The 12,835-nt window shown below is 39.3% G+C and overlaps 1 protein-coding gene across 4 annotated transcripts in view; it reads right to left on the bottom strand.

The window, feature by feature from the left end:
• The window catches only part of SCARA3 (scavenger receptor class A member 3), a 52,951-nt gene extending 44,490 nt beyond the window's left edge, over positions 1-8,461 (bottom strand). For 2 of the 4 annotated variants that reach the window (XM_031951468.1, XM_031951469.1), the window contains exon 1: positions 7,713-8,162. In XM_031951468.1, the coding sequence (XP_031807328.1) occupies positions 7,713-7,719 (7 nt within the window). In that variant the 5' untranslated portion in view covers positions 7,720-8,162. Of the gene's footprint in view, positions 1-7,712; positions 8,250-8,366 lie in introns of those variants that run through there. The other 2 variants (XM_031951466.1, XM_031951465.1) reach the window with 2 other exon arrangements.
• Positions 8,462-12,835: the final 4,374 nt, after the last annotated feature.

Here is a 12,835-nt window from a genome sequence, read left to right as displayed (position 1 = left end):
CTTTCAGGGCCCCTATTCCCTTCCCCCCCCCACTTCCCAGGCGTGTTGTTTTCCATGGGAAAGAAACAAAAACAACCAGCAAAATCCTAGCATCTGATTATACATATTCTGTAGGTCAATAGTGTCAGAAAGCAGCTCAAATATTGAGTGTCTATAGCTTGAGAAAAGACTTTCCTGTTCCAAGTAATATTGTCAGAGGGATATTAATGCTTTTACTTAGATCTCCTATGGAATATGGTTACAGAGTTTCTCTACTTCTCTCAAAAACAGGAGTCCTTAATCTATTTAAATGTCACAGACTATGGACTTCTAAACAGAATAGAATTTTTAATGTGTAAAATAAAAGTATTACAAAGAAAACCAATTTCTAGCGAAATACAATTACCAAAATCATTTTTAAGAAGTTAATGGACCTGAGAATAAATAAATAGCTTTGCATTTCAAGGCTGAGGGCATAGCAAGGCCCCATCAGGAATGCTATGCCCTTGGAGGCCCAGAACTAACTATGATCCCTGTTTCTATGGCCCTTTATGCTTACAAAACACAGAGTGGGAGTAGGGAGAGTTTTAGATTTGTAGTCAGGTGACCTAACCTGGAATTCCAGCTTTGACCCTTTACTGAGAAGATTGTCCTCAGCTCAGCTGAGCTATAAACAGGGACCACTGCTATAATTGAACTGAAGAAAGGCTGTGATTTTTTTTTTTTTGGCAAGGCAATTGGGGTTATGTGACTTGCACAGGGTCACACAGCTAGTAAGTATTAAGTGTCTGAGGTGGGATTTGAGCTCTGGTCCTCCTGACTTCAGGGCTGGTGTTCATTCTGCTGTGCCATTTAGCTGCTCAAGGCTGTAATCTTATGACTGGACAAGTCATTTAGACAGAGTGGGCCTCTGTGGGCCTCAGTTTCTTTCTTTTGTAAAACAAAAGGATTAAATTAAGGTTGATCCTTAAGGTTCCTTCTTGATCTAAAATATTTCAGCTCTCACACTTAATAGTCATAAGATATGAGATTTGGAATTAGAAGGAACTTTAGAAGTTCTCTTAGATTTGATTAGATTTGGTCCCTTTAGTCCTAGAGTGTGAAACAAAGATCAATTAATTAATCAATAAGTATATATTAAACTCCTATCATGTGCCAAAGTGCTCATTTCTGATGGATACAAAATAAAAAAAAAGGTTTTAATTTGGAAAGAATTATATTTAGTTCTTATAATAGGAAATCTTCCTAACAATTAGAGCTAATTCATAGTAGATTGGGTTACCTAAAGGGGCGATGGGGTTGGAGTTTTTCACCAAGAGCCTGACTGACCACTTACTGGGGATCTTATAGTGGGAGTTCCTTTTCAATGTGGATGGGATTAAATGGCCACAGAAGTGCCTCTTGACTTTTACAATTTCTGTGATTCTGTCAGCTAGTCCAGCTGTCTCATTTTATAGATGAGGAAACTGATGCTTAGGAGGGTTATAGGAATTGTGTCACTAGATTCAAATAATAGGTCTTCACCATTTTTCAAATGAAGAAAAAAGCTTGGAAAGGTCATAAGATTATAGATTTAGAGCTTGAAGGTACCTTGGAAGTCACTTAGTTAAACCTCCTCTTTTAGGAGATGAGGAAATGAAGGTAAACTAAGTCACTTAGAATCACATAAGAATTCATGTCTTCTAACTCCAACTCTGGGACTCTTTCCATTATTCCACATTTTACCTAAAAACATAAGGTATTAGGACACAGAAGTCCCCAAATGGTCAGTGACCCAGTGTGCTCACTGTCCTGATGGATGATAGGATTATAGACTGAGAGTGGAAAAAAACCTTAAAGACCATCTGGTTTAACCTCATTTTATAGAGGAAGTGAAATAAGACCCAGGGACACAGCCCAAGGTCATTCAAATAATAAGCATCTAAGTTGGAACTTCAACTGAGATCATCCAACTTCAGAGCAATCCCTCCCTCAGTGTGGTTGTTTTGTAGCATATACTCCTAATATTTTTCCAGAAAACATACTAGGAAACAGGTGACTCTATTTAGTGTTTTCTTGATAAAGATACTGGAGTGGTTTGCCATTTCCTTCTTCATTTCATTTCACAGATGAGAAAACTGAGGCAAACACGGTTAATTTGCTGAGGGTCACACAGACAGTAAGTATCTGAGGTCAGATTTGAATTCAGGAAGAGGAGTCTTCTTGATTCTAGGCCAGACCCACTATCCACTGTGCCACCTAGTTGCCCAGGATAAAGCCATTGGATCACTTAAATTCAGGAGTTCTGAGTTAAAGCAGGGCTGAAGTTGATCTGGTATCAGCACTAAGGGCACCAATATGGGAAATCTCTGGGAGCAAAGTCCCATCAGTCTGCCTAAGGAGGGGCAAGCTAGCCTAGGTAGGAAAAACAGAGCAAGTAAAAACTCTTATATTGATGCCCTGAGGCACCATTTGACACATATCAGAAATGACAAATGATGGAGGGGATAAAGGAATTACTAATGCATTTTTGGTGGACATTGAGAAAATGCTCCTAAATCGGGAAATGGTTGAATGATTGAGGCATATGATAGTGATGGAATTATAAGAAATGACCAAGTGGAGATTTCAGGGAAAAAAACAAACAAACAAAAAAACAATTTCAAAATCTAAATGAACTATTGCAAAGTGAAGTAAAAACTGGGAGATCATTGTGCATGGTAACAACCATATTGTAGATAATCAACTGTGAAAGACTTGGCTATTCTGATCAGTGCAATGATTCAAGACATATCTAACAGCCTCATGATGAAAAATGCTATTCATCTCCAGAGAGAGAACTGATGAACTCTGAATGTAAATTGAAATATAGCTTTTTCTCTCTTTTTCTTCTTTCCTTCCTTCTCTCCCTTCTTCTTCTTTTTCCTATCTCCATTCTTCTTCCTTCATCTTCCTTCCTTTCTCCTTTTCTCCCTTCTTTGTTTCTTGATATGGCTAATATGTTCTGCATTATTTCACATGTATAATTGATATCAATTTGCTTTTGCCTTTTCAGCAGGTGGGAGAGGCATAGGAGTCAGGAGAGAATTTGGAGCTCAAAATTTTAAAAAAATTGCCAAAAATAAATAAATAAAAGATGAAAAATATTTTGGTAAAAAAGAAACAACTTCCCCCACCCAAAACTTTTCAAATATTCTGTATTCCTCAATATTGTGTTTGAGCTTATGAGTGGTTGCTATACTTTCAGCCTGCATGACAAAGGCAAACCCAGTTTCAAAAACAAAAACAAACAGAAAACCAAGAAATAATTGGGTTATTCTCAAGTCAAAACTGTAACTAGCAATTTTTTGTAATTGGGCACCACAAGCCATATCCAAGATAAGTTCTATGAAACCCATTCTCAATTAACTTAAACTTAGCCTCAATTGAAACCGGGACACTGGATGATCTTGGTCAGTGGAGACCTTTGAACATGTTGAGATTGCTATTGTCTGCTACCTTAGGCTATGTAGTAACTTCCTACTTTTAGTAACTCTTCTTGCTAACAGGATGCTAACTTATACGCCTTTCCATTTTCTACCTCTAAATCTGGCACTTTGATACAAAGCCCACATTGCCTTCCCCTAGTTAAAATTCTGTCTCCCGTTATCCATTGGATAACTACTGAAAGAATCCCGGAACATTTCTGATCTTTCAAAGTGGTAATATCAGTGATTTCCTGACAAACTCCAAAGTTCTACTCTTAAGGAAGATGGTCTTTAATCTTAGTGATGAAGAGAGGGTGATTCAATTCAACAGTCATTTGTTGATGAACATATTGCATGATAGGAAAAGTAGGACTTGGGTTTGATTATGGTAGTTAACAAAGTATCCTTGGCCAAGTGAGAAATACCTTAGTAAATGTCTTTCCTGATAGAATATAAGTTCCTTGAAGGGAAGGGGTTTCACTTCTGTGTTTGTAGCTCCAGTGCCTTGCATAATGCCTAGTACATAGTAGATGCTTAATAAATACATGTTGATCAATTCTACTAAATGTTATTAGAATGTTATTTTTGGAACTTTCTCCCCCTCCTTATCATTATTTCACAACTACACTATTTTGTAAAATGGTACAATTGGAAAAGTTCTAGCTTTCAAGTTTGAATTCAAACTCTGGCTTTGATATTTACTCCATGTGTGAGTCACTTCATTTCTTTGTTCCTCAGTTTCCCTTTCTGTAAAATGAAGGGGTTGGACTAAACAACCCGTAAGGTTTCTTCGAGCTTCAAAATCAGTATTTATGATCTTTAATCTTCCAAACCTGAATTTCTTTTCTGAGTTACCTCTGTGAAGGGTGACAGATCATAAGGATTTGGAACTTGTAGAGACCTTGGAACAGAAATATTAAATATGTGGTTCATTGGGTGCCTCCCATAACACTCATGAGTGGACTTGAACCATATTAAAATGTAATCAGGAAATATTGAACAAAATAAATCAAAATATAATAAAACATAGATTATGTTGACATGTGGTTTTCTATGTCAATATGTAGCCTGCATGAATCCTTATGTATGGTTTAGTGGCCCCTATTTCTACTCAAGTTTGACAGCATTGTTTTAAAACATAAGACTCATCAATTCATAGATTTAGTGGTAGAATGTACCTTCCTAGTCACTTGGTTCAATATTCTCATTTTTAATGAAGAATCAGAGAGAGGAAGTTCAAATTCATAAACAAGGTTATACAGACTAGGACAAAATTGCTCTGACTCCAAATCCATGTTCTTTCCACTATGCTCAGATGACTTAAGTTAAGGATTTCCTTTCTCCTTTACAACCGAGCTGTACTGGTGCAATCTCAGCAGAATGGGGCTCTGTCTTTAAAGGCATCATTTCCCACCCTATCATTATTTTTATCTTATGATGTTTATGCCTGGAATGCTGGCAAAACCCCAAGCCACTCTCACAGGATGTCGGACCTAGGACTGCCACCAGGCTTGGTCATGTGTGGGCCCAGCAGTCAGAGGTAAAGTCCCAATAAAGACTTAAAGTTCCCCCTGATTCTCACAGGTAATTAATAACCAATACTGTCTTATAGACTTGACAATGACCCCTGAGATTTGGGTATTCAGGAAGCGATAAAATGAAACTGTTTAGATGGGACTCTCCACGATCAAGCCCCAGAAACCCTTGGAATTGAAAACGGTTTTTTGTTCATGAAGGGGAACCACAAAGAAAGTGTAATGGAAAGAAGGATTTTGCACAGATCTAGGTAGTACATTGGTTGTTATGAATTGGGATCTAACTCTGAGTACTATCCCATTACTCCACTTGACAAGTCATCAACTTTCTCCAAATCTTGGTTTCCTCATCAGCAAAATGGGAATGATAACTTGAAGGGCTTTGGGGGAGTGTGGCACAATGGAAGAGATCTCTATGCTTGAACCAGAGGACCTGGCACAGTACTTGGCACATAGTAGGTGCTTGTTGATTTGACTTGATGACTTGACTCGGGTTTGTGACCCAGATTTCTATTTATCACCTTTTTGTCTGATCTGGGACAAATCACTTAATTTCTTCACCTATAAAATATGTGGGGATTAGCCTAGGGGATATATGAAGTCTTTTCCAGCTTTAGATGTATGAAAATCTGAGAATATCTCCAAGGCACTTTAAATAATAATAATAATAATAATAAAGATCTCTGAGTGTGCAAGGTTATGATGACATGATCTAGAAGGCAAAGAAATGTGTCCCATAGTGTAGTGGGAAGAGCTCTTGGCTCAGCTCTGTTACTAATCCCTTGTGAGAGTAGGGGCAAGTTACCATGTCTATGAAGTATAATTCCTTATACTTCATCATAATATAATAACTATTCTCTTATACTGAGCTGATCCCATTGTTGGATATGTGGAAAATACCTGGAAAATCTTAAGTGCTTTATAAATCAAATAGGAATTAATAAGATCATACATTTAGTGCTGCAAACGACATGTAGTCCAATTCCATTTATTTTACAGAGAAGGAAACTGAGGTTGAGAGACGTTGGCTAGTCTGAAGTCTGGTAGATAATAAATGGCAGAGTCAGCATGCACACCTACTACAAATTTAGTGCTTTTTTCTATTGCTCCTATCTGTCAACTAAAGGGGATGGAGAAGATTACATCCTAAGGATAAAGAGGGATAAGAAATTCCTCTTATCTGCCTATGCTATCCACTTCATTTATGAAGGAAAGAAGAAATGATAGAAAGGAGGAAAGACAAAAAGGAGAGAAAAAAGGAAAGGAGAAATAGAAGAAATGAATAAAAAGGAAAGAAGATAAGAAAAGAAGGAAAGGAAGAAAGAAAAAAGGATAAAGAAGGAGGGAAGAAAAATTCTAAATCAAGAAATAGTCCATAGTAGATGTTTAAGAATTAGGAAATGACTGAACAAGTTGTGGCATATAACTATAATGAACTGTTATTTCACTGCAAGAAGTTATCAATCTGAATACAAAGAAATACATGGAGATTTTCATGAAGTGATTGTAAATGAAGAAAGCAGAGCAGCCATGTGCACATTATATAAAAATTAATAGCCACAAAAATAAATAAAAGAATAGACAGAAAAAAGAATTCTCTTTTCTTCTCTAGGCCAATGCTAATTTTCACTTATGACATTCTTAAGGGACAAGAAGCAGTGGGAAGTGGAGAGATAGCAGAGGAGATGGCTCCAAATGAATCTTGATCTCAATACCAAAAACAGTGTGAAAAGTTTCTTCCAAAGCAAAATTCCTATTGACCTGGGATGAAGGGTTCAGTTCATTGGCTCGTGGCAGATTGCCTACTTAATTCTAGCCCTAGCTACTTAATTGGTAGAGTGAAGGTGAGAGGCAGGGTGGGATCAGGACCAGGGCAGGGGAGACCTGTAGAGAAATTTGAGGAAGCTGGGGGTAATGTGGGGAAAGCAGTTATAGAGCAGGAAGGGCTAAGGAGCTTTGGACCATCATTCTCTTTGTGCACCCATCCTACTGCAATTCTGCATTCCAATTAAGAGAAAGAGGTGCTGGTCATACCCTACAGCCAGCTCCTGAGAATTATTTCTGGGGGCAGATGGCAGAGCTGTAGTTCAGACTAGTGATAGCCAAATGTTTTGCACTGTTATGGTTCAGGGGCAGGAGGGACCATCCTCATCAAATCTTACTGCTTGGTTGTAGTTTCTGACACTAGAAATTAGAGCTCCTCTAGGATTTAAACAATAATCTCTTTAAGCTCCACTTTCCTCATCTGTAAAATGGGTATGAGAGTTGTAGGGACATGTGATAGGGAAAATGGTCTATCATCCTGATTCTATGGATGAGAGGAAAAGCAAAAACCTTATCAGAAAAATAACTCCCTGTGTGTCTTAGCTGCTGTAACTGTTCTGCTCTGGTTACTACTCTCCATCATTTCTCCGCCCTACCTTTCCCTCTCCCCTCCCTTCTCACCCCATCATTTGTCTGCTTAAGAGCTGTTCTGTGCATCTGTTTATTTAAATGCTCTCTGCTGTCACAGAATCAGGGATCTCCCAGTGTGGTTAGAATGTAGACAGACACACCTACCCCGCCCCTCTCCTGCCCTGAACTTGAATGTTTCCATCCCGGGACACCAGCAGCAGCCTTGCAGACAAAGCAGCCCATTGTGTTCCCTGTCCCCAGTTTCTCCCAATGGTCATAGGGCAGAAGGTCTCTTTTAGCAAGTCTGAACCCCAAAGACTCTCCTTAATCCTAGGCCCCATCTTTGCCCAGAACTTACCTTTCATGGTCTTGTTGTTAATCGGGAGCCAGAGGTGGAAGATGATGAAAGAGACTCTTGGGGAGCTTCAGATGCTTCTTGGAATGACTTGAGAGGGGATAGCTTTGGGGGTCCAAGACAGGATGGCAGGTGGCTCCCTATAGGACCATACAAAGTATCTTAGGTGCCCTTCTCTACCCAAGAGTTATAGTGAGGAAGGGATTAACTTTTTGAACTCATTCTTAGCCTCCTTAGGCTCCCTTCAAGGCCTGGGATTTGAGGGTTTTAGTTCATGCCCCAGGTTAGAATTGTACCCTGCGGTGACTCCTCCCCGGCTGACATTTGCTGCCTAGGGCCTGGAGCTGACACAGCTGTTCTCTCCCATCCCTTCCCACTCCCCCAACAGCAAGGAGTTACCCTCTTTCCCACTAGACATCCAAACTCCAAGTGTGTGATCCAGGCTTCCCGTGCCTCCCTCTCCCTCTCCTCCCTCTCTCAGCCTCGTCACTTCTTGGGCCAGAGCCCAGATCAACTTCCTTGGTATTTTTGAAACTGCCGCGGCCAGGACTTCTTTGTGCGGCTGCTTCCTCCCTCTGAACCGTCCCTCTGTCCCCCCTGTTCCCCTCCCACCTTCGACAACACCCCTGGATCTCCCCTTCAGTGGCTCACACCCACCTTGCCCCCACTGGAAGAAAATGTTGGCAACTCCCTGGGGCGGGGCAGACTGGGATGCTTTCAGCTGACAGGCTCGGAGAAATCTGACACAAAACTCTTCTGCTTCCCCCAGCCCACTCTCTCTGGTCTCCTTACTCTCCCCTCCTCTCCAGCCCTCCTTCCATCCCCACTCCCTAGTAACTCTAATTGCTAGCAAATGTCGGGTCTCTGACTATGCTTAGAGGATTATAGAATCATAGGACCTCAGGGTTGGAAGGAGCTTCAAAGGTCATCTAATGCAGGGTTTGTCAGGAGGATGGAGTTTTCTTTAAGGAGGGAGTGGAACATTTCCTGAAGCCATCTGGCCAAGAGAGAACTGGAGGTCCCATTAAAGTTTCCAAGAATAGGGAGGTGGTAGCCTCACTCTATTCCACCTCATCAGAGCTCATTTGCAGTATTGTCCTGTGGTTCATATCCATGTCCTATTGTCATTATGGTTGCCGGTCTTTCATTCTTGAAGAGGACCAATGACATCAGGAGGATGATGTCTTAACTTGCAAGTGAATTGGATTTAAGTAAAGCAAAATGTGCTCTGCAAAATCATTGGTCTCACTCTCTGCTCCAGAGCCACGTGGGTCCAATGGCAAAACCTCATCTACATTATTGTAGATACATATTGTACAATACATATTAAGTTCCATCTCCATAGCATATAAGACTCATTTGAAAGAAATGGTAATGTTTAGCTTAGAGAAGAAGGGGATATAATTGCTATATGCATGTATTTGGAAGGATTAGATTTATTCTGTCTGGTTCCACAGTGAAGAACTAGGAATAATAGGTAAAAGTAGCAAAGAGGCCAATTTAGGCACAGTGTCAGGTGAAATTTCCTAACACCAAGTCTTTCAAAAAATAGGACGATTACTTTGGAGGGAAGTGATTTAATTACTCCTCATTTAAGCTCTTTAAGAAGGGGCTAGATAATGAGGATTCCTTTCCTGTACAATTTGGACCAGATGACCAGTGGAATCCCTTTCAGTTCTCAGGTGCTGTGATTCTATGAGGTGTATTGGCCAGGGTCTCTATAATTCTATGGTTCTTTATTATCCCTGGAGGGTATGCTCTTGGGTAAACCTAGATATCTTTTGGATGGATCCTCAGTTGCCCAATAGAAAACCACAACCTCATCACAGGTTCTTCCTGGCATAGCTTCAATTGTTTTTTGTCCTGATTCTGGTTCAAAAATTGGGTGATTTCTAACTGATCTCCAATTATTGGCCACAGGGACAAGTAATGGGATAGGGTCCGTGGGCATATTTTATGGATGGAATCAATCATCTCTGCAGAGGATATCCTGGCTGGGTAATTCACATAGGGCATTGCTGTGAGTAAATTCAGTCAGTGATAATTATTTTACTGAACTTTTGAAGTACCTAGGCATAAAGATCTAGATACAGATCCTATTTCTGGTACTTACTAACTGTAAGGACCATGAGCTGCTCACTTCCCTTTGCTGAGGTTTTGTTTCCTAATCTATAAAATTGGGAAAAATAGAATAAAAGTCCTTTAGGTCAGAAAATGTTTCACTTTTGTTTTTGCATCCTAGTACCTATCTTGGGCCATTTGCACAGCAGTGACTTAAATGTTTCTTCCATTGAACTGAATCAAAGACATAAATACATTCTATGCTAGGCAGTATTGTATGCAGAAAACAGATAAGTGGACTTAGAGTTAGGAATAATTGACACATTCTGGCTTCATGGCCCTGGATTTGAGTTTCTGTCATGACTAGAATGATGATGTAGCAAGAAAATGGAAAAGAATTGCCAGACTCTAAAAAATGGGGCAGTAATTTTCCATGCTAGATCCTGATATAGTACCATATGAACCTGGTCACATTGCTTAATGTCTCAGAGTCTTAGACAATGCTCTAAGTTTGTAAATTGTAGAACAACTGCCAATCTTCCTTGGGTAGAGGAAGTTTCCTTCTAGGAGATTCCTCATGACAAATATCAATGAAATAGCTCTAGTCATCATCATGGTCATCATGATTCCTCTACTGCCTGTTTTGTAGGGTTGTGGTGAGGCTCAAAGTAGATAATGTGTCAAGAACTTTATAAACTTTAAAATCTATGTGTCCAGTAATTATTATTGTCCAATCAGTCATTTTTGGTAGATGGCTGCTAGCTGTGTTTCATTGCCCAGAAATACCAGATAATTCTTCCAAAATCAGGAACTAAATTAGTACCTTAAAATGAGAAAGAATACAGTCTAAAAGGTTGGTAACTGGAAAATGTGGTACAGGAACAAACCGGTGGTCTGGGAGTGAAGTTCTTGTAGGAACAATAACAAATAATTTTGGTGAGTATGTTGAGGACCACAAAGATGGCTTAGGATGTTTCTTGTGGGTGGGGGAAGGGCTTCACTGGGGTTTAGAGAGTTGCCTTCCTTAGGTCTTTGATGGCTTGCTTGGCAATACTTGGTGCATTTCTTGGAGGCTTTTGCTAGGGGTATCAGTATCTTGGGATGTGTAACATACATATAGAATTTAACAATACAATGAACTGAAGATCATCAAAAAGCCCAGGTTAGGAGTTTCATTGTTTTCTAGTATTCCTTGTGGCCTTCCATGAAGTAATTTGTGGATTACAGATGGATATGGTTCTGGGCTTTTAGTCAGGAGACCTGAGTTTGAATCAGTGATTGAGAAACCATATAACTTTTCAGTTTCTTCATCTTCAAAAGAAGAAGATATTTATACTGTCTGCTTCATAGTGTTGTGAAAAATATATCCTCTTTGGGAGTAGAAATTGTCTTATTCTTTATACTTGAATATCTCATGCCCATCTCTACTTCCTGAGATGTAGTATATATATTTGTTAATTGATTGAATGTGCTTTACAAATCTCAGAACTCATGATTATGAATTATCATTCTATTATTTAGGAATTTTTAACTTGGGAAGAGGAAGAATGGATAAAATTTTTTGGGACTCATGAACTTGTATGGGAAAAATTTACAAAATTTGTCACTAACTTCTAACTAAATTTTAGCATTTTTTCCAATTATTTGAAAACATTATTCAGAGAAGAATTCATAGACTCTAATAAACTACTAAAGGAATCCAGTAGAAGAAACTGTGGTATGATGGCTAAGGCACTTAGAAAAGCCTTTGTGTATGTGGGCTGGATGTAGAAGTTAGTCTATTGTGCTTTCAACATGGGAAGTTCCTGATAGAAAAACTTCCCCCACTATTTCAGGACAAGAACACTTTTATAATTTATATATAGTCTTTGAGAGTTTCCTGGTGTCACTGAAGGGACAATGCCTATGGTTACATAGACGTTTTCATTTTTGGTGGGCTTTCAAGAATCAGTATTGTGCCTTAGCAGAGAGAGTTCACCTGGTAAACTCAAACCTTTGTACTTGAAGGTTTAGACAAAGAAACCTCTTGGCAGGGCTTGGAGGATGGGATGAAGAAATCATTGACTATTGACCATGGAAAAAATTAGCTTGTATTTGTACATGGGCAAGATATGTGTTTTTGTAAGGAAAGATCTTCCTTATAGGAGAGTATATATTTCTCCATTCTTGGTCCCCAGGACATTAGAAATTTCCTAATCTTCATTCTTCTTGACACTTCTATAACATCCCTGCTGATCACACCCCTTCCTGTATATTCTCTAATTCATAGTTTTGGTTTTTGGTCCTCATTGTTTCCTCTTTCTTTCCCTCCTCTTCCTTCTTTTTCTTCTTTTCCTCCTCCTCTTTCTCCTTCTCCTTCACTACTAACTCTTGATTTTCTTCTTGCTTGTCCGACCCATGTCCTATCCCTTAACAGTTTGTATCCCCCAAGGCTGTGCCCTGGGGCTTCTTCTCATCTTTTTCTGTAGTGTTTTTATCAGCTTCTATGAGTTCAGTTATCATTTCCATGCAGTTGATTCCCAGATCTATGTATTCCGCCCCAGTCTCTCTCTTCAGTTCCACATCCCCAATTTTCTATCGGGCTTTTCTAATAGGGTGTCCCATAGGCATCTCAAATCCAACAAGTCCAAAATGGAACTTATTTTCTTTCTTTCTTCAAAACTGCCATTCTCCTAACTCCTCCATTTTTTTGATGAGCATAACACCATCTTTCCAATCATCCAGGTTTGTAAGTTCACTTCAAGTCTTCCCTTTCCTTTATCCTCCATTGCCAGTCAGTTGCCAAATTCAATCACTCAGTCAATAAACATTTAATAAAAACTTACTATATGCCAGGAATTGTGCTAAGCACTGGATATACAAAAAGAGGCAAAAAAGTCTCTGTCCTTAAGGAGTTTACAATCTAATTTAGATTATGTTTGTACATTTCTAATGCTAATCTTCTTGCAGTTTATACAGTTATAGCTTCAGTTCAGGTCCCCGTCATCTTTTATCTGGTCTATTGTAGTGCCTCCTAATTGGTTTCCCAGACTTAAGTTTCTCCCTTTTCCAATATATGCTCTACA

This window comes from Sarcophilus harrisii, chromosome 2 (assembly GCF_902635505.1).
Source record: "Sarcophilus harrisii chromosome 2, mSarHar1.11, whole genome shotgun sequence".
NCBI lineage: Eukaryota > Metazoa > Chordata > Mammalia > Dasyuromorphia > Dasyuridae > Sarcophilus > Sarcophilus harrisii.
This window is presented reverse-complemented; position numbering and strand designations above follow the sequence as displayed.